The sequence below is a fragment of the Mus pahari genome, chromosome 15, assembly GCF_900095145.1.
Source record: "Mus pahari chromosome 15, PAHARI_EIJ_v1.1, whole genome shotgun sequence".
Lineage (NCBI taxonomy): Eukaryota > Metazoa > Chordata > Mammalia > Rodentia > Muridae > Mus > Mus pahari.
The window spans coordinates 9,896,326-9,914,291 of record NC_034604.1 but is presented as its reverse complement, the minus strand read 5'-3'; the positions used below and the strand labels follow the sequence as shown (position 1 = coordinate 9,914,291).

General features: G+C 43.3%; 1 protein-coding gene across 3 annotated transcripts in view; it reads left to right on the top strand.

Moving 5' to 3' along the window:
* Znf521 (zinc finger protein 521) overlaps nucleotides 1–8,248 on the top strand; it is a 285,412-nt gene extending 277,164 nt beyond the window's left edge. For 2 of the 3 annotated variants that reach the window (XM_021215108.2, XM_021215110.2), the window contains one exon: nucleotides 6,235–7,044. In XM_021215108.2, coding sequence (XP_021070767.1) covers nucleotides 6,235–6,264 — 30 coding nt within the window. In that variant the 3' untranslated portion in view covers nucleotides 6,265–7,044. Of the gene's footprint in view, nucleotides 1–6,234 lie in introns of all 3 variants that reach the window. The other variant, XM_029546908.1, reaches the window with a different exon arrangement.
* The last annotated feature ends 9,718 nt before the right edge of the window (nucleotides 8,249–17,966 follow it).

The window sequence follows — 17,966 nt, the reverse complement described above, 5'->3', positions numbered from 1 at the left end:
GTACTAAAAGCTCTAAGCCAAAAAGCTGTTGCGGATTGCTACAAAAGTCAGTTTAATGCTGTCCTTGGAATGCCTTCAAAAAGAAATTCTTCTAATGTTTGAGGACTAGGTAGAATGCGGTATATGTCAGCCTGATCCCACGGGGTTTTATTCTGTACTCTAATAGCTGTTACGAGCCTACATTATATCCAAGGAGTAATTTTCCTTAGAGGTGCCCAGCTCGCTTTGTGTCAATATGCTAGCATTTTAAGTCACGTACAGTATATGCTTCTGGGAACAGGGAAGGAGCCAGCCAGACTCATAAAGGCCTGCATTCATTAATAAAGGCAGAGCCTTCTGTCCCTCCATTGCCCACTACAGGGAAGCCTCTCTGGCCTTCAGGGACCCTGTACAGACACATTTAAAGGAAGCTCTATTTTGAGTGGGCAGGAGATGAAATGTATGACTTGGAGGTATTTCTTAAGCCAGCTCTGTTCCCGAGCACAGGGGTGACCTTCTGGGTCAAAGAAGAAGGCAGGTCAAAAAGACTTATTATCCAGCCTGTTGGAAACCAATTGCTTTTGTTTTAAAATAAATAAATAAATAATGAAAAAAAGCAGGGGTGCTTAAAGGTGGACAGTGATATAGAATTCAGTTTACCACCTGAAAAAGAAAGCTCACAACCGTGTGTGTGTGTGTGTGTGTGTGTGTGTGTGTGTGTGTGTGTACTGGAATGTGCTTCTAAGAAAAATGGGAGCATACTGATTAGCCTCTGTGTTTACAGATAAACGGCCAGCCCGAGTGATAAAGGGAGAGTAATATAATTAGTTAATCAGCGAAGATTGATTGTGATGTTTGTGTTCTTCAACTAAAGGAAAAAAACCAACATGTTACCACAGCCTTGTTGCCATCTGTTGAAGACACAGCCACACTCGGTCTTTACGTTCCTGTGGGTTTTTTATTTCCTGCCTTGCTTTGTCTCTGAGCTCTGATTGTACCAGTCCGAAAGCATCTCATTTAAACGGAATCCAACCATGGTATAAACTGACTGCACAGGGCCTTGGGGGAGAGAAAACTTCTCCTTGTCTTTCTTCTTTCCTCCTCTTCAGCCCCCCCCCCCCTTTTAAAACATAATACGCTGGCTCTCTCTCCTGGCCCTTGGAGCTTGCCTATATTTGTTTTGGCAGAAAGGAGCCATAAATAGGTAAGTCATGCTTTAAAGAAAAAAGATTTACGTCTTTGAATCAAGAGATTTTTTTTTTTACACAGCCCCGTCAAATATTCTTCCCTTACTGTCGCCACGTACCATTGCAGTGGCGTTGACACGACTGAGAGCAGAGAGACAGCAAAGCCCAGACAATCTGGGGGCACCACTTTTTGGGGGGTAGAAATGAAAATTTTCAGATTCTCCCGTCAAAGCTTGACTTCTATCATGATCCTAGGCACATTAGATCATCTCAGAACTGCAAGATGCACAGCTTCGGAGGATCATGGGGTTTTAGTTTTATTTAAAAAAACAAACAAACAAAAAAACCGGTTTTCCTTGGAATACGTTTAAAATGGGATTAAACGGTTTGACCAGCAAATGTGGTCAGCTCTCCGAGTTAATCATTTGTTGGAGTGCCAAGCCTAAAATGAGAATTCCAGTCTTGTAAAATGGAAGGCTCACATTTAAAAGACAACCATGGTGCTGGGGGCGGGGCAACGCTTAAGGCCATCATCTGTTTTTTAACTTCTTAGTTTAATTTCACATTTACGGGGGTGGGAGGGAGAACTCACACACTCCTCCAAACAGGTCCTTTACAATGAGGAGAGTGTTCTAGAATCCTTTCTGTTAAAGTATCAGGCCTAGATAGATCTTCTTTTAGGCTTTAAGGTATATCGTGAGTTTGATATTTTTTTTCTTTAACACAAACCCCCCTCGTGTAAAACAACTGTTCATAACTGGGATTAATGGTTTTCAATTTCCAGTTACTTAGACATGGGGTCTCCAGGAGATGGCTTTTTGCAGAGTAGAGTATGGCTCTCTGTGGGATTGTGCAAGTTTTCTTCTCTTCCACTTCCTTTTCTGTCACCGCCCCCCCACCTCCACCAATGTTTCTCTGATGTTCCTCTCGATTATGTAAAACACTTTGCCTTCATTGGAACAGATATTTTTTCTCATAACCTGTCATTGCATTAAAGTGCTTTGGGGACTGTGAATTGCTGTGTAAAATTGGTGAGATTACCCATTGCTTTGTTCTACTGAAGTGGTTTCCTTCAGACCTAAAGAGCTCCAAACGCTGCACAGGAGAGGGGCTGTTGGGGAAGGCTGCCGGGGTGTTTTCTCCTCTCTGGTCCTCATCTGTGTGCCTCAGAACTGGCTGTGCCCGGTGGCCCCGCTACGAGGTTAGCAGTGCGCCATGCTGCCTGGCCTCCCCTCCGCTCCCAGCTTCTGGCGTCTACATCTCATCTTTCTACTTGCTTCTTGGAGGCCTTGCACAGCACACGATGTCTAGAATTTCTTAAAAGCACGAAAGTCACTGAGCGCTTGCATGGGAAGACGTGTTTCCCTTCCAAAGAGACAGCTGAGGCCACATCTGGAGACTGACTTTGTGTCTGTCTTCACCCACACTTACAAAACAATCAAATGAATGTGTGGCTCAGACACACCATCCGTCCTTCCGCCTCACACCACTCGCACTTTCGGTGGACTTGGGACAGGGTACGAGTGCAGGAAGCAAAAACATCCCAGGGATTCTCAAAGGATTGCAATCCCTTGAGTGTAACAGAAACATCTGGAATCTCTCTCCCCGACTCCAACAGAAATATGCCCAATTCCCATGGACCTCTGGGGATATGCCTCCTTCCCTCTATGAGAATTGCTGTCGGTGTTGGGCAGCCAGGACTGGAAGAGACCTTTATTGGGCTGGAGCCAAAAAAGGGAAACTGGCTGTGATGGTCAATACTGATGTCAAGTTGACAGATACTAGAATCACCTAGGAGACAAGTGCCTGGGCACACCTGGGATGGGGGCGGGGCAGGGAGGGGCGGGGGCGGGGATCGTCTAGATTAGCTTAACTTCGGTGCATGCTTATGAGGCATTATGTAGAGAGGTTAATTAAGGTGAGGAGACCCACGGGAATGATTGGCAGCAGCATTCTGTAGGCTGGGATCCTAGATGGGATAGAAAGGGGAAAGCCAGCTGAGCAGGAGTATTCATTGCTTTCTGCCTCCTCACTATGGATGCCACGTAAGCGGCCACCACAAACCCTGGCTGCTAGGAGTTCCTAGCAGCAATGAACTGTATCCCCAGGCTGTGTGGGAGCCAAAATAAACCTCCCTTCCTTAAGTTCCATTTGTCAGTTCCTTTACCTCAGCAGCACGACAGTTTTAATATGGTGAGGGTGACGGTTCTCCATGTGTTCAGGCATCTCCACGTCACAGGACTCCCTCGTGTTTCATCATCTCTTCTATTGATGAGACATACCCATGGATCTTTATTTGGTAGACGTTTGTATTTCCCTGACCTGCTTTTGCCCGATTTCAGGAAATGTTCGGTTTTTTTATATGTTTCTCTTAACCTTCAGAGCGTAAGTCCTTTGTATCAATGATTTTGATATACTGTAGTAATGTGATTAAAATACATATGCATACATATTTTCAGAAGTGTAAATATTTAGTGTGACTGTTAGCAAGAAGATTTGTACCTTTGTCTATTGGGGGTTAGGGGAGTATGAGCCACATTAGGAAACTTAGGAATAACATGATAAAGATAAGACTATTGAGTTATTTCTTTTTTAAAAGATTTATTTTTATTATTATACATAAGTACACTGGAGCTGTCTTCAGACACACCAGAAGAATATGTCAGATCTCACTATGGATGGTTGTGAGCCACCATATGGTTGCTGGGAATTGAACTCAGGACCTTTGGAAGAGCAATCAGTGCTCTTAGCCCATGAACCTCCTTGCCAGCCCCAGTTATTTCTTTTTTAAACATTAATTGGAGGAAAGACAACACACTAAACATCACCTGTCAGAAGCCCAGCACTTAGCTATCTAGTATCCTGGCTTCTTTTATTTCTTTCACTTCATAATTCTCTTTTAGGTTCTTTTTGTTTTGTTTTTAGTTCAGACCTTTCTACGAAACCACTTTTGACTTCGAGATAACAAAAGAAGCAGTAGAGTTTGAGGTTTTAACTTTTTTTTTTTTTTAAATGTGTGTAACTCTCTAATCATAGCTGTGTGGATCTTTAAGAAAATAGGAAAGCTTTTTGTTCCCACCAGTATTTTTAATATGTTTTCAGAAAAACACCTCCCAGACATATTTAAAATCAATACCCAGACAAAAGAGTTAGCATGAAAATAGTTTACTCTTAAATGCACTTGGAGGCCAGGACTACTAGAAAGAAAGTCATCCTTTTGACGAGAATGGAGCAAGGATGTTGTATATAAGCTCACAATAAAACAAAGCTGCCTTCTCTCATTTTTTCAGTTTGGGTTCCAGCCCAAGGTGGGTAATGCCAGAGCCCCCCCTCCCAGTCATGACTGCCCATCACACAGTAATTGTGGTGAGAAGGGACCTAGTCCCACTGTCCATCTCCTTCACCAAAAAGCTAAATCTGAAACAGGGAAGAGAGGTAGGCCCCTCCATTGCCTTGCTAGTGTGAGGAGGAATGATAACTCAGGAGGGAGCTATCAGCCTCCCAGCCTTTGGTCATGCAGCCTGAACTAGTGGCTGGCTAGCCATCCATCCTCAGGGATGGATGCTAAAGGCAACAAAGATGTCACAAAGAGTTCTGCTTCAAATACTCATTTAGCTCCTCTTCCGTATGTATGACCAATTCTGAACTTTTTAGTGATGTGTTTTAAATCCCCTTGTAATATTGTCTAAACTACCATCCACTTGTGTTTCCATTCAGTAGTCATGCTTCTAATCCCTCTAGAAGATCTTAGCCAGTCAGAACAGGCACACATGCACATGTGCAGAAAACACACAGGCACAAACACACACACACACACACACACACCACACACACCACACACACACAAGCATACACACACACTCATGCACACACGCACACACACACGTACACACACACATACACACATGCACATGCATTCTTACTTTGTTGTCTTCACCATGGCCTATGCTTCAGCCTACAGTGGACTCCTGGGGTCTCTCTCATGTTTCTAGCCTCAATAAAAACATCAGCTTACTACCAGCCTTCCCTGGTGATGAGGCAGGCCTGGGAAAAGCTGTGGCATTTCTGTGTTCCTTCCCATTATTTTTGGTCATATCACTGAATTCTCATATGCCTACGTGGCTTTCTTCTTTGGATCATGAGAACTTTAATGAGCTCAAGGCAGAAGCTATGCCTCTTCCCATATCCCATATCCAGTTGGAAAGGTCCTCTCTACTGAGCACTAAGTGCTGTGGGCCCTGCCATGTATTGATAGCAGCATTGCACAGGTTCTTATGAAGATACAGCAAAACTACCATCATGAAGCCAGGAGGCTTTGGAAAGTCAGAGAAAAATGAAATGTGTTTTAGGTTGAGTAAGCATGAAGAGGTTGTATTTCAAGCTAGGCTTCAGAGCTCTGATCAGAAGGAATGAATGGAGTGTGAATGATGTGGGGCAGAACTGCCTGACAGAAGCTCAGACCTCCAAGGCTCATTCTCTAGAGAAAACCTGGAGGCCTGTGGCCGCCCTCTGTAGAAGACAGGACCATCTTTAGCACCGTGTGTGGAGCTGGAGAATACCTGCACACTTTGGTTCCTCCAGTCCTATCTGAGGATGGGTAGAGCCCCGCCCTGGCAGTCAACATTTACCATCTATTAGAGATTAGACTAAATTGTGTTTTGTTTTTTTAAATGGGAATGATGCACAGCTCAAGACACTGTTTTAACAGTGGTACCCTGGTAATTGAAGCATGGGTGGTGTTAAAGAGGTGGTACTGGGTGGGAGGGTGTTTGGAGAAGACGTGGCAGGTAGAGTAAAGTTATGGTACTACCAAGCCCTCTCCTCACAGAATCACCTAGTCCTGCCTCTCCTACCTCCTCATGGAGAGGAGTTCACGTCAGTGTACCCATACTCCATCCCAGGCCGTTCACCTCATCTGAACCTCCCTAGTGCAGTAAAGAGCCAATGCAGCATGCATCCCCGGGCAGAAACAGTGAGGTTCACGGCACCAGGGACTACCAGCATGAATCTATGCTCACTCCAATGGCAAGACTATCACTGAAGCTTTCTCCCTCTTTTTTCTCCACAGAATCATACGATGACTCAGCATAGCAGTTAGTTCACGTATGCACGGCCTCTCGAGGAGAAGGACTTTTGTGGCACAAAAAGGGAACATGTTTTACTCTTTGCACGAAACTCCCATTGTTAATGTATATTCTTCAGAAGCATTGTATTGTATCATACAACTTGTATTATCAAAACTGTTGGATGTTCATGTGTTGGAACTTTTGAGCACCAGATAGCAGACTCCTTGTATATAAAGTGTTGCACATGTATTATGTCGTCGATGCTAAAATGGTCTTATAAAGACAAGTGGACTTGGGCCCTATTCAGGCAAGATTTTCAAAGTGAACAAAATGGCTTAAGAGAAAATGTTTTCAAGGAAGACAGAACTTAAATGAACTGTTCTCATGTGACTATGGTTGGACTTCCTTTTATGTACATGTAAGCCTAGAATTTCTCTTTTGGTATATCAATGGTTAAAACCCAAGACTATTTTTTACTGCTGGAGATTCTTGTGAACTATGAAGAGACATTCTCACAGAATAGAACCCCACATCTGGATACGGCCCATATATATATTTGTAAGCCTTGCAGTGTGACAGGTAGCCTCGCCATATATGCAATAGTTGTTATGTAGACTGTCAAAGATTTTTTTTTCCTGGCTACATTTGAAGCTTTGAGTGTTCAAGGTTTTCCTTAATGACTTCACACAGCCAAATTCTTGAATCGGTTGAACTAACCTGTATGTTACTGCTCTCAATGTTTACCCTGCGGTCTGAACCTGGAGATTACTGGAATTGTTTTCCAAGAGGAAATAAATTCAGTTTACCATCAGCTATGAGTGTATTTGTGTGTTTTCCTTTTCTAGTTAGTCTTACCATTAAGAAAGAAAGCGAGAAAAGGAAATTTAATTGCCTACACCCTTGGCTATGAAGCCTGCTCCAGAGCTGATACCAGGCACAGCCTCAATGATATTTAACCTTAGCACACCGGGCCAAATGCAGCTGGGAGGAGATTCATCATGCCGCACGGGAAGAAAGCAGACCCGGTCTATTTGAACTGTCTTAGATCTACCAGGTCACATTGTACTTGAAGAGTCTGACATCGCAGATGGATGTGATGGCTGTTTTCTGCATAATTTGCAGCCCAATTCACATCATGCTGTGCAAATCTGAACTCGTGGTGGATGGCTGCAATTGGAGCGGCTGTTTGGCTTATGTGTACTTAAGAAGCAGTGTCGTTCCAGAGACAAAGTGCAGAGCGTCATCGAGTCAGAGGGCTGTTAGTTCTGCTTCTGCTGCCGACTCCCAGTGGTGCCTTCTCCAAATGGCTTCATGTCCTGGCCTGGGATCACCCGACCAGGGAAGGTAATGGAACTTGGTCATCAGCCTTTCGACAGGGAGATGGCTCTATGAGATGCCTTCCACAGCCTACCACAAAATGCTGAAGAAGAGAAGCCCCTGATTTCAGAGCTTTTTGTGCAATTTTTTAAAGACGAGAAGGATAGCAATGTGTGCCCTGGACCTTGATAGACATCATTAGTCTGAATAGTGTAAGTATAAACTCCATACTCACGGAGCACATTCGTGGCATCGTGCTTAAAATGGTTACCACACGCTGAGTCCTGTGACCTCTTTCAAACTTGGAAGATCTCAAGCAAATAGCAATAATCACCAGGAACTTTGAGGTAAGAAAAATGCAACCCGGACTGCTGGATGTGTGACCCTCGTCACCAATGAACCAGCCCGTGACAGCCACGTCTCCAGCACCACAATGCAGGGTCGCTGCTCCATGGTCCTAAGCCTTACCCTCCTTGGCATTCCCTGGCAGGACTTGCTTGTTACATCTCGGCGTGCTGGACACGAGCCCCTGGAGCCTCAAGCTTGGGCTCTCCTAAGAATTTCTGGGTAATGCTGGTTGCAGACCACACTTTGAGAACCACTACCCTACCTCATTCACAAGTCATGGAATGAACCAAGTGTGAATAGCCAAGCACATGATATTATTTGTTGTGTTTTCAATAAAAAAAATTTTTAAAAACCTTCTGTCAAATTTGAGTATCATTCATGAACGAGTATTTTGTAGTGATTACGGTATGCACACCTGCTATAACGTTTCATGTGGGTGTGTGTTTAGCTTTTTAATTCAAAGAAAACCTACACCTATACCTTTCACAATGGATTGCCAGCATGCTATTTAATTAAAAAGCCCTTTCACTGGCGACATAAATAATGAAGTGTGCTTAGAATATGCAAGTGCATCCATAATTAAAATACTCAGCTATATTTTTAAAAAATTAAGATCTCTAGCCTCTTCAGGATTTTGCACTTAAGATGAAATAGCCACACTTAATAATGATTTTTTAAAAGCTTTACATTTTTGGTTATTAATGAGAGGGTTATATTTTTATAAAAGGAAGCTGTTGGTTTATGGAAAGCAGGTGATGTATTATCCCTGGATTAAATCCTAAGTTGCCCTTAATATCATTGTCTTTATAGACCGCGTAGGTTTGTGGCAAACCCCAGGGCTTGGAATTCTCGGGAAGCAAGAGAGACAGAGATGTCCATTCTGGAAGTACAAATGGCTGGTCGTGTGGCAGCCTCATCACAGGCATGAGTCAGCCTCCCATGTGACTCAGCTGGAAAGTCAGATGTGTTGTCTTCTGTTCATGCCACATTCACTGGTTCATCCTCCGAAGACTATAGTGTACTTTCTATCTGGTCGACCCTTCTTCTTGTAGCCAGTCTTCTTTGGATGATAAATGCTAAACAGTGCTCAAACAATCACTTCCAGCCAGCTTTGATAAATTATCTTCTTTATATTTCATATTCTTCCTCATTCCATAAGGCTGGAATACAACATGAAGATTAATAAGGATACCAGTGTGTGTATTATTTTTATGTAGCTATGATCACATGATTGATATAAAGACCTAAGTGAGGAAAGATGGATGTGAGCTCTTGGTCTCAGAGGGTTTGCTTTATGTCCACTTGGTCTCCTGTGCTTAGACAGGATATTGTGGTGGACGGGGTGAGTAGCAGAGGAGCACTGTACACTTCCTGGCTGACCAGGAAACAGAACAAGAGTAGAAATAGCCATGGATACCGTGCTCCCAAGAACCTGCCTCGGATGACATGCTTCCTCAGTTCAGTCCCACTTGTAAAGTTTCCAGAACCTCCCAAAGTAGTGCCATCAGCTGGGCTGAGGAACAAGTGTTTATAGTCCCCAGGAGTCTATGGGCAACATTGCATACTCCAGCCATAACAGCCAGCATTATGGGAAATCTCAGAGGAGAGTACGGGGGAAGTAGTTGCCTGGTTTATGCTTCGATTCTGCTTTTGAGGCCATTTTCAGCATTGACTTGGAGCTTCCTGGCAGTAAAGGGGGAAAATAACCTGAATGAAAGGAATGCATTAGTTTCTCAAGAGAAACTGTTTTCCTAGGACTTAATTCCAAAAGAGATTTCTAAAAGGCCTTAGATCTGGGTAGGGGACCAATATAATGGCCCTGTTTGTGACTGTAATTCTGTGACAGAAGGCAGTGGGTTTTGTGTGGAAGAGGGCTCCTGTATGTGTGAGAAACCAGGATGTGCCTACTTGTCCTCCAGTACACAAGACAGGCACAGAGCAAAGCATAACCTTCCCCAAATGGCAGTGAAACTGCTCTAATGGAGAAGGCCATGGTGATTATTGTTCCCCTACTCCTAGGGTCTCTTCTTGCTTTAAGTTTGGAACCACAAGGGGTGTGTCAAACAAGTCTATTGTTGGAGTCCCATCCCTGAAAGTCAAGCTGGGCATCAGAAACACCCACGGTGACTTCAGGAGTCAAGTGTAAGAACCATGTTCAAGTGTACAACCTCAGGAGAGTGAGTTGAGCTCAGGACTAGATCTTTGATAATGTATGCTAGGAGTAGGTGTGGAATGAGGCCTATGCGCCCTTTGCTTGGTGTCACCTTTTACAACTGAGCATCTTAACTGCATTTTAACTCTCAAGTAATGTAGCAACTTGGTAACATAGTAGGCGTAAAGTGGAGAAATGACTCAGGAGATCATTATACAAACCCTGGTCCAGAGATTACTAATTTGGCCAGTGAGATCTTGTCCCCTGAATCCCTGACAGCCTGGGAGGTCCTGTTCAGGGACATGGGACTCCTGATGCCGGATTGTTCGTAGCTCCGGAGCCACCATCAGCCATGGCGGTTATGTGCTATGTTCTAGTTTCCAGATATTGACGATCCACTCTGCTTCTTGTAATTCAAACTGTATTAGTCCCCACTGTGTGGACCATAGGAGATACACTGCAGACCAGGCCTGATGCTCAGGTTGCCAGCTCTGACCTCTAGTATTATTAGCCTTTTTCCTAATTCTCGTTCCACCTCTCTTTAGACAGGAATGTGAGTTGTGCATGTTAACATGCATATGATGCTGGTTTTGTAGTTATCATGGTCAAATTTGAAGTTGCCATGTGACTTTCATCATCACACATGAGTGTGAGCAGCGGCAAACTAGATGTGTGTTCTGTCTAGCCTGCTTCCATCCCTGGTCAGGGAGAGTTCAAGTGCTGAATGATAATTATATAAATTAAGATTATCTCATGCAAGCCAAATCTGCTGCCTTCTAATAAATTGGAGACCCATTTGTGAATCTCTGGAAATCACACAAATGGGTGATGGGGTCAAAATTCTACCTTGATTCCTAATAAATATAATGGATGTCTCAGCCCAGATGGACTGATTTCTCAGAGCAGTCATGAGTCTGTTTCAGTACTGGACTGGAGGAATCTAGGGAACCCTCAACTTCTACTCCACAGAGTGTGACAGCCTTGACTTTGTGTCTGTTTATGCCTGTTGGGCACAGCATAGCAGAACCCTTGAGAAAGGAAGTGTAGAAATCCAGATCCCATTACCGAACACCTGCAAACCCTCCTCCGTTTAGCATCGGCAGCCCAAAGCCTTTACCTCCTCCCTCTTCAGGAGGAAGTTTCCACTAAAGGCACTAAAAACAAGAGTTCAAGGAAGAGGGATGAGCATAGATAAAAAAGGACCCAGCAGGAGTCTCTGGCAGTGGCCAAAGTGCAGCTCCAGTAAGTACCACATTTCTGGGTGAGAGCCTCAGAGGCAGGAGTAGCCTCTACCACCGCTCCAGATTCCTCTGTAATGAAGTCAGCTGTCAACTCCTTAGGGGGATAAGCACAGAGCCCCTTTATTTCCAAGCAGGTGTTGCAGCATATTAAAGGTTGCATTCCATCTTGCGATCACATCCTGAACGAGCCAGTTTGCAGGCAAGCTCGGTTCTTTCTGCAAAGAGAGAAACTTGGCAATGATGGAGGCTGAATACTTAAATGGCAATCAACTTCTGGCTCGTATCAATTAATTCCTTCATGGACTTCTGCCTAAGTATAGCATCTTGAATTCCCAGCTGTGGAAGCTATGAAAAACAACCCGAGCAACACATGCCACCATCTCGGAAAAGCCACACCAGTAAAGGGAGGGGACGGTGGGCAAGCCACCTCTGGGTACCCATGAATGCTGATGTGGGACTCTTGTCTTTTGTTCACCTGTGTTGTACAGAACAGTGTATATACTCATTCCTCTGGATGGGAAATACATCAAGAAAACTTCTAGTAAGTTTACGTGAAATCCCTCAGAAGCCTTACCTTGGCTCTGAAATTTGCAGATCCAAGAATGTGGGGTTCAGAAATGAGTAGCAAATATCTCCTCACTTAGGAACCAGAGAAACCTGTGGAAAATAGTTTTCATCTTGAGAGATCTGCCACAGACACCTCTGTGTTTATGTTCTGTGATCTTGGAGCACTTTAATCAGGAGCCATGGCAGGCTGAGGGTGAGTGTGTACATTGCCCCTGAGAGCTGCCAATTCTTCACTTCATCTGGCACCTGCAGACAGTGCAATCCAGACCACACCATCTACACTGGGGAATGCGAATGTTAAATGCATCATAACTCAGGTAAGCGCTCCACAACTGATGTTCTAATAGTGAGCGTGGCTACAGGGTGCAACCCATGGAAGTCAAGGTCACAGAGCAGGGCCCCTAGCTTGTCATCCTGCCCCTGCCAATGAGTCACCACTGGCTCTCTGCTGTCCTTGCCTGAATCAGAAGAAAAATAGAGTTCCCTCCCACAGAAGGCCAAACTTTTGATTTTCTGAGAGTCACATTCTGTCACATCCTGTCAGAGGTGGGAGCCTTCCAGATTATTTAAGTGTCATGGAATGATGATGAGAGATAGTTCATTTGGTAAAGCACATGCATGACTAGAATTTGATCCCCAGAACCAAAGTAAAGAAGTAGCATGTACATGCGCACACTTGTAATCCTAAAGCTACAGAAAATTGGAAAGGAAAATTCCCTACAGATCTCTGGCCAGCTAACCTCACCTAATCGCTGAGTTCAAGGCCAGGGAGGGATTCTTTTCTGAAAAAGCAAGGTGGATTGCACCTGAGGAGCACCAGAGTGACCCTGGGATCCTGTACACACGCACATATGTGTGTATATGCACACATGCAAATATGTACTCATGTACAAATATAAACTTTAGAAAAAGATAAACAACATGACTAATTAGCTTAAATGGAGTTCTAAAATTTAATTCTTTGCTCTCACTGGAGGGGTACTTCAGTTGCTCAGTTATCAAAATAGCATTCATAACTCCTATGTGCCCACACAGACTCCTGTTGGGTAGTTGGATAGTTCTAATCTATCCCTCCCACCTTCGTCCCTTCAGTGTATAAAATGCCTCTTCATCCAGCTCATTCTTCCTGTCTCAGTATCTTTCTCCTATCTTCAGATTTCATTATGTATTAATGTATTTAAATGTATTCACATTTACACAACATACATATATGGATATATATATATATGGTATATATACATACATATATATATGTGTGTGTGTGTGTGTGTGTGTGTATATATATATATACCATATCCTGCCAGGACTTTTTTCCGCTTGAATTTTTTCCAAATTTCTCAATCTGTGGTCTGTTTCCACTTCCTCCCCTTCCTGTCTGCTGCCTCTCCTGCAGTCTGATGTTCTTTAGTTCATCAATATTCTTTTACTGAGAGTGTGTGTTGCAAGGTCACTTGTGATGGCCTCAGCAACCAGGCATTCTTGGTCATTTTGTTTATTAGTTGATACTTCTTCTGCCCTCATCCTCCTGCTTGGCTCTCAGATTCCTGCTTGAAAACACCCTTATTCCAGGCTGTTCACATACACTAACTCTTCACTTCCTAGCTTCTAACCCTGCTCTAGTCCATCCTATATGTGGCCATCATTTAATTGGCATAAACCTATCTTAGGTTGTTTTCTCATTCAGGAAGTACCTAAGGCTCCTGATGAAATATAATGAAGAAAAAAGATCAACCTGAAAGTTTTCTCTGCTACTTACCAGTCATGTATACCAAATCCCTTTTCTTCTGACATGATTTCTCCCATCTTTAGTTTGAGGGATAGGTAAACTTACAAGATACTGCAGCATTTTTTCCTAATATTTTACCAAGGGATAGAAATACTTGAAACAAAATAGATGTGATGTACTCGAGATGTATTTACTCTGGACTCTCTTTAGGCCAGTTTTAGAGTCACTGCCCTTTCTACATTGAACTTCAGACCACTCACATTCCTCTGAGTCTCCCATTTCTAATCTTTTCTAAATAGATTCTCCTTACCAAATTGCCTGCCTTGAGAACATTAAATCATAATTTTATCCACCACAAGAAGTTGAATATTCTTTGACTTTCTGGAGGAATAGCTTAATTGCTGGTTTAGTTACTTCTCTATCACTGTGATAAACATCATGACCAAGGTGACTTTCAGAAGGGAGAGTTCATTCTCCCTTACAGCTCCAGAGATAGAGGCCACAATAGTGGGGAAGGTGTGGCCAAAGGCAGCCAGAACAGGAAGCAGAGGGCACATCTCCAACCACAAGCAGAAAGCAGACAAAGCAAATGAAACTGAGGCTTGGCTGTGAATTCTCCAGGTCCACTCTTCAGTGATCTCCTTCCTCCAATAAGTCTGTACCCATTTAGTTTCCCCCAATAGGAACAGCAGCTGGGAACCAAGTGTTCAGATGCCTGGACTATGAGGGACATCTCTCTTTCAAACAACCATGTTTGCCCTACCCAACTTTCCTAGGCTGGTAACTCACTCAGCCTGCTTCAAGTTTTGTCAGAGTGAGTTACTCTTTTCAGTATTCCCACCTATCTGCTCTCACTATTTCTTCACCCTCTCCTCTCACCTCAGGACTATCCTGTTTTCTGGACCCATATTAACTTTCTCTTCCTCCATAAAGCTCCTGCTAGGCTGCCTTGGAAACTAGAAATCAAGTTTTTTCTTCCTATCTGTATTGTTCTTCTGTACAAGGTATAAGAGATCTCTCTGTGCGTTGTCCTCCCTCCTCTCACTTTTTGTTTGTGTGATTGTTTGGTTTGGATCAACAGGATTTCACATACCCCAGGCCCCAGGAACTTGATATATAATTGAGGGAGACCTTCATCCTCTAAGCTTCTACCTCCAGTGTGTGCCACCATGACTTGTCTGTACAGTGCTGAAGATCAAAATCAGAGCCTGTGCACACTGGGTAGGCACTCTGCTAACCCAACTGCATCTCAACTCTCTCTGTGTCTTAACCCACTTTGGGGGTTTCCACCTCATTCAAGTGCAATAAAACATCGATGAATTCATATCTTAGCTTATCATCCTTAGTTCACCAAAGTTCAACATACATAGGCTATGGTGCCTCTCCGGTTCAGGTCTAAATGATAGAGAAATACAAAGGACAGGGTTTGGGTCCTGTGCTGTGTCTTGTGCTGATGGTTGATTATAAATGAAAACGTAAGTGTGTTGTTACCCTAACAATTACATATCCCTGACTGGGTCCTCTGCCCTACACCATGACATGGATCAGAACACATTCTAACAGTCACAGGGATGATTAAAGTTCAAGATGTGCATACCATTTCATATCAACTTCAGGTTAAAAAAAATCATTAAGTTGAGCCATGTTAAGTCAGGGACAGTTACGTGGAAATTTAGTCTCTGCCTTTTCTCTGGGTCTGCTACTTGCCCCTGATCTCCTGAATATGAAGAAGACATCTGATTAAGCATAGATAATTAGCCTTAAGATCATAGAGCAGCATATTCAAAATGCCTTCCTCAGGCTCTATGCCCCAGTGTAGGGAAATGCCAGGGCCAGGAACAGGGAGTGGGTGGGTTGGTGAGCAAGGGGATGGAGAAGGAGATAGGGCGTTTTTGGAGGGAAACCTGAAAAGGGGATAACATTTGAAATGTAAATAAAGAAAATATCTAATAAAAAATTTAAAAAAAAGAAAAAGAGCTAAAAACAAACAAAAAACAAAAACAAAAAAATAAAAACAACAACAAAAAACAAAACCAAAATGCCTTCCTCTTTGGTCCACTAGACACCAATGATTTCATCCAGCAGGTTTTGTACCAAAATTCTGCAATGACCTCCTCTATGATCAGCAGCTGGCTGTAGGACAGAAAATGAACTAGTCATGGCCCACAGCACACAGAGCACTGTTTCTTCTACCACCAATGGGATCTTGTGGTAGATGGAATCAGGCGGCCCATATTCAATCTTCATCACAGCGATTAGAACAGCATTCAAAACCAAGTCTGAAAAAGTGCTGGATACATATGTAAATCCGGGCGTTGTTCTCCCATTCCCTTCTCAAAGCAACAAAAATGTTGGCTGTGATTGCAGATAATAAGAGCTTTCCTTCTGATGAAATGAGAGTATACTGAACAGAGCACACAGTATATTCCCATGACAAATATATTTACACTCAACTCAGAACATGGAGAGAAAAGAAAATGTCAATAGTTGACAGCTTCTTGGCCTATGGGGTGTAATCCAGGAGCATAATAAATTCATTTAAGCTTGGTGTTGAATAAATGCATGCTACAGCCATGCATTTTTTTTGGCCTTTCCCTCGACACATTGTTTGAATACAATGTCACATTTCTCTTCATGTTACCTGATCCTTGGGTTGCTGTCAGCCGAGACATGGACCAAGCTAATCTTTTGGGTCAAATCTGCAGTAATTTCCCCCAAAGATGGGAACAAGAAAGGGATACCATGAAAGAAAATGTTGTATTGCCAAATGTAGGTGTATTAACTATTTCACATTTAGAATATATACCTCACAAATGCCAGCTGACGGGAGGCTGCAGAGTCCAAAAGCAAGATGTATTGTCACTGAAGATCTCAATCACATTGATAAACAGATAATCAGAGTCAAGAGAATACAAACCACATGAAAGGACAACTCAATTTAGAAGCTAAATATGTATTTCTCCCTGCCAGTGTACCTCCTGTCTCATACAGATTGGATGTGAAGATAATACCCCTCCCTGGCAGACCTCAGAAGCTATCAAACATTTCAGGCTTTGTGTGTGAAAGCATGACATATTGGTTAAGACTCAAAATAGCATGTTGCTAGTAGAGTTCAAGTGTGTAAGAAATACTACACCCCACTGTTTTCATAAGCTCTGGAGTTGCATTGAGTTGAGACAGATGGTAGCAGGCAAAGACGCAATCTTAGCATCAAAAGCTAAAATATGTCAAGAATATGTTAGCAAGCAAAATAGAGCAGATCACTTGCTTCGCATGTCACGACAGCTTGCAAAACATGTTATGGTATTGAAGTTCTGGTTATGTAAATAGAATAGAAAGAACAGTAAGCAGAACGGTAGCAAATGGCATGAAAGTGTGTGTATTAGTTGTCCCTTCATTGTAGTCTGGGTACCAGAGACAAACACGTAAGCACAAGGAGCCCCAGATGAACATCAGGAGCTGGCCAGAATCACCCGTGAGGATCCATTTTCCTTCCATGAGCAATGAGTTTCTTAGTGCTGGATAAGCTGTTTAACTAAATTAAAGAAGGCTTTCCAGCGTCCCGGAGGGAGCTGTAAGGATTCCGCTGAGAATCATCATGCCAGTTAGCTCAAGAAAGAAGAGGTGGGTGTCACTTCAAGACGAGGAGCACCCAGAGCTTTCTGTATACATCAGTCTCAGCTCAAGGATCTTGCTCTGACCACAGGCCTTCTGATTGTCTGGCCTAGTTGATTTCTCTCTTCTAATTAGGGTGAAAGCCGTGTTACTCATGACAGGGCTAGGAAACGGAGGTGCCGAATTTTGAGCATCCTCTACGGATCAGGTTATGATTTGCCATCATCAAAGGAGAAACTTACTGATGTGACACAATTGTGTTGACTACCCTATGTTCAGTGTGAGTTCACATCTGACCTTTTTCTTCATCTTCTGCAGCCAGGGAATACATGAGTAGGTAAAAGGTGACGGTGGGCCCCTCTGTCCTAGGCTCATGACCTCCCACAGTGCTCTATGCCCATCCTGTCCCTTACACACTTTTACAGACTCTGCTCCAACTCTCAACTGTTGTAAGATTTTCTTCAAGAAAGACTGGAGAGCACTGCTTTTTGGAAATCGCTTTAACAGCTACATGGGTCAAGGCTAAGGTAATGAAGGGAATCTGCATTGCTCTTGAAGAGGCATCAAAGGAGACTAGGCCCTACACTGTAGAAAAAGAGAAGAGTAGTTAGTAAGCCCAGCTGGGCAGTTACCAAGTGAGACTAGCAAATACTTATTTTTCTTATTCTGTTTGTCACTTTCTTCTTTCTTTGTTTCTTCTTCTTCTCTTCCTCCTCCTCTTCCTTCTCCTCCTCCACTACCGCCTCCTCCTCCTTCTCCTCCTCCTCC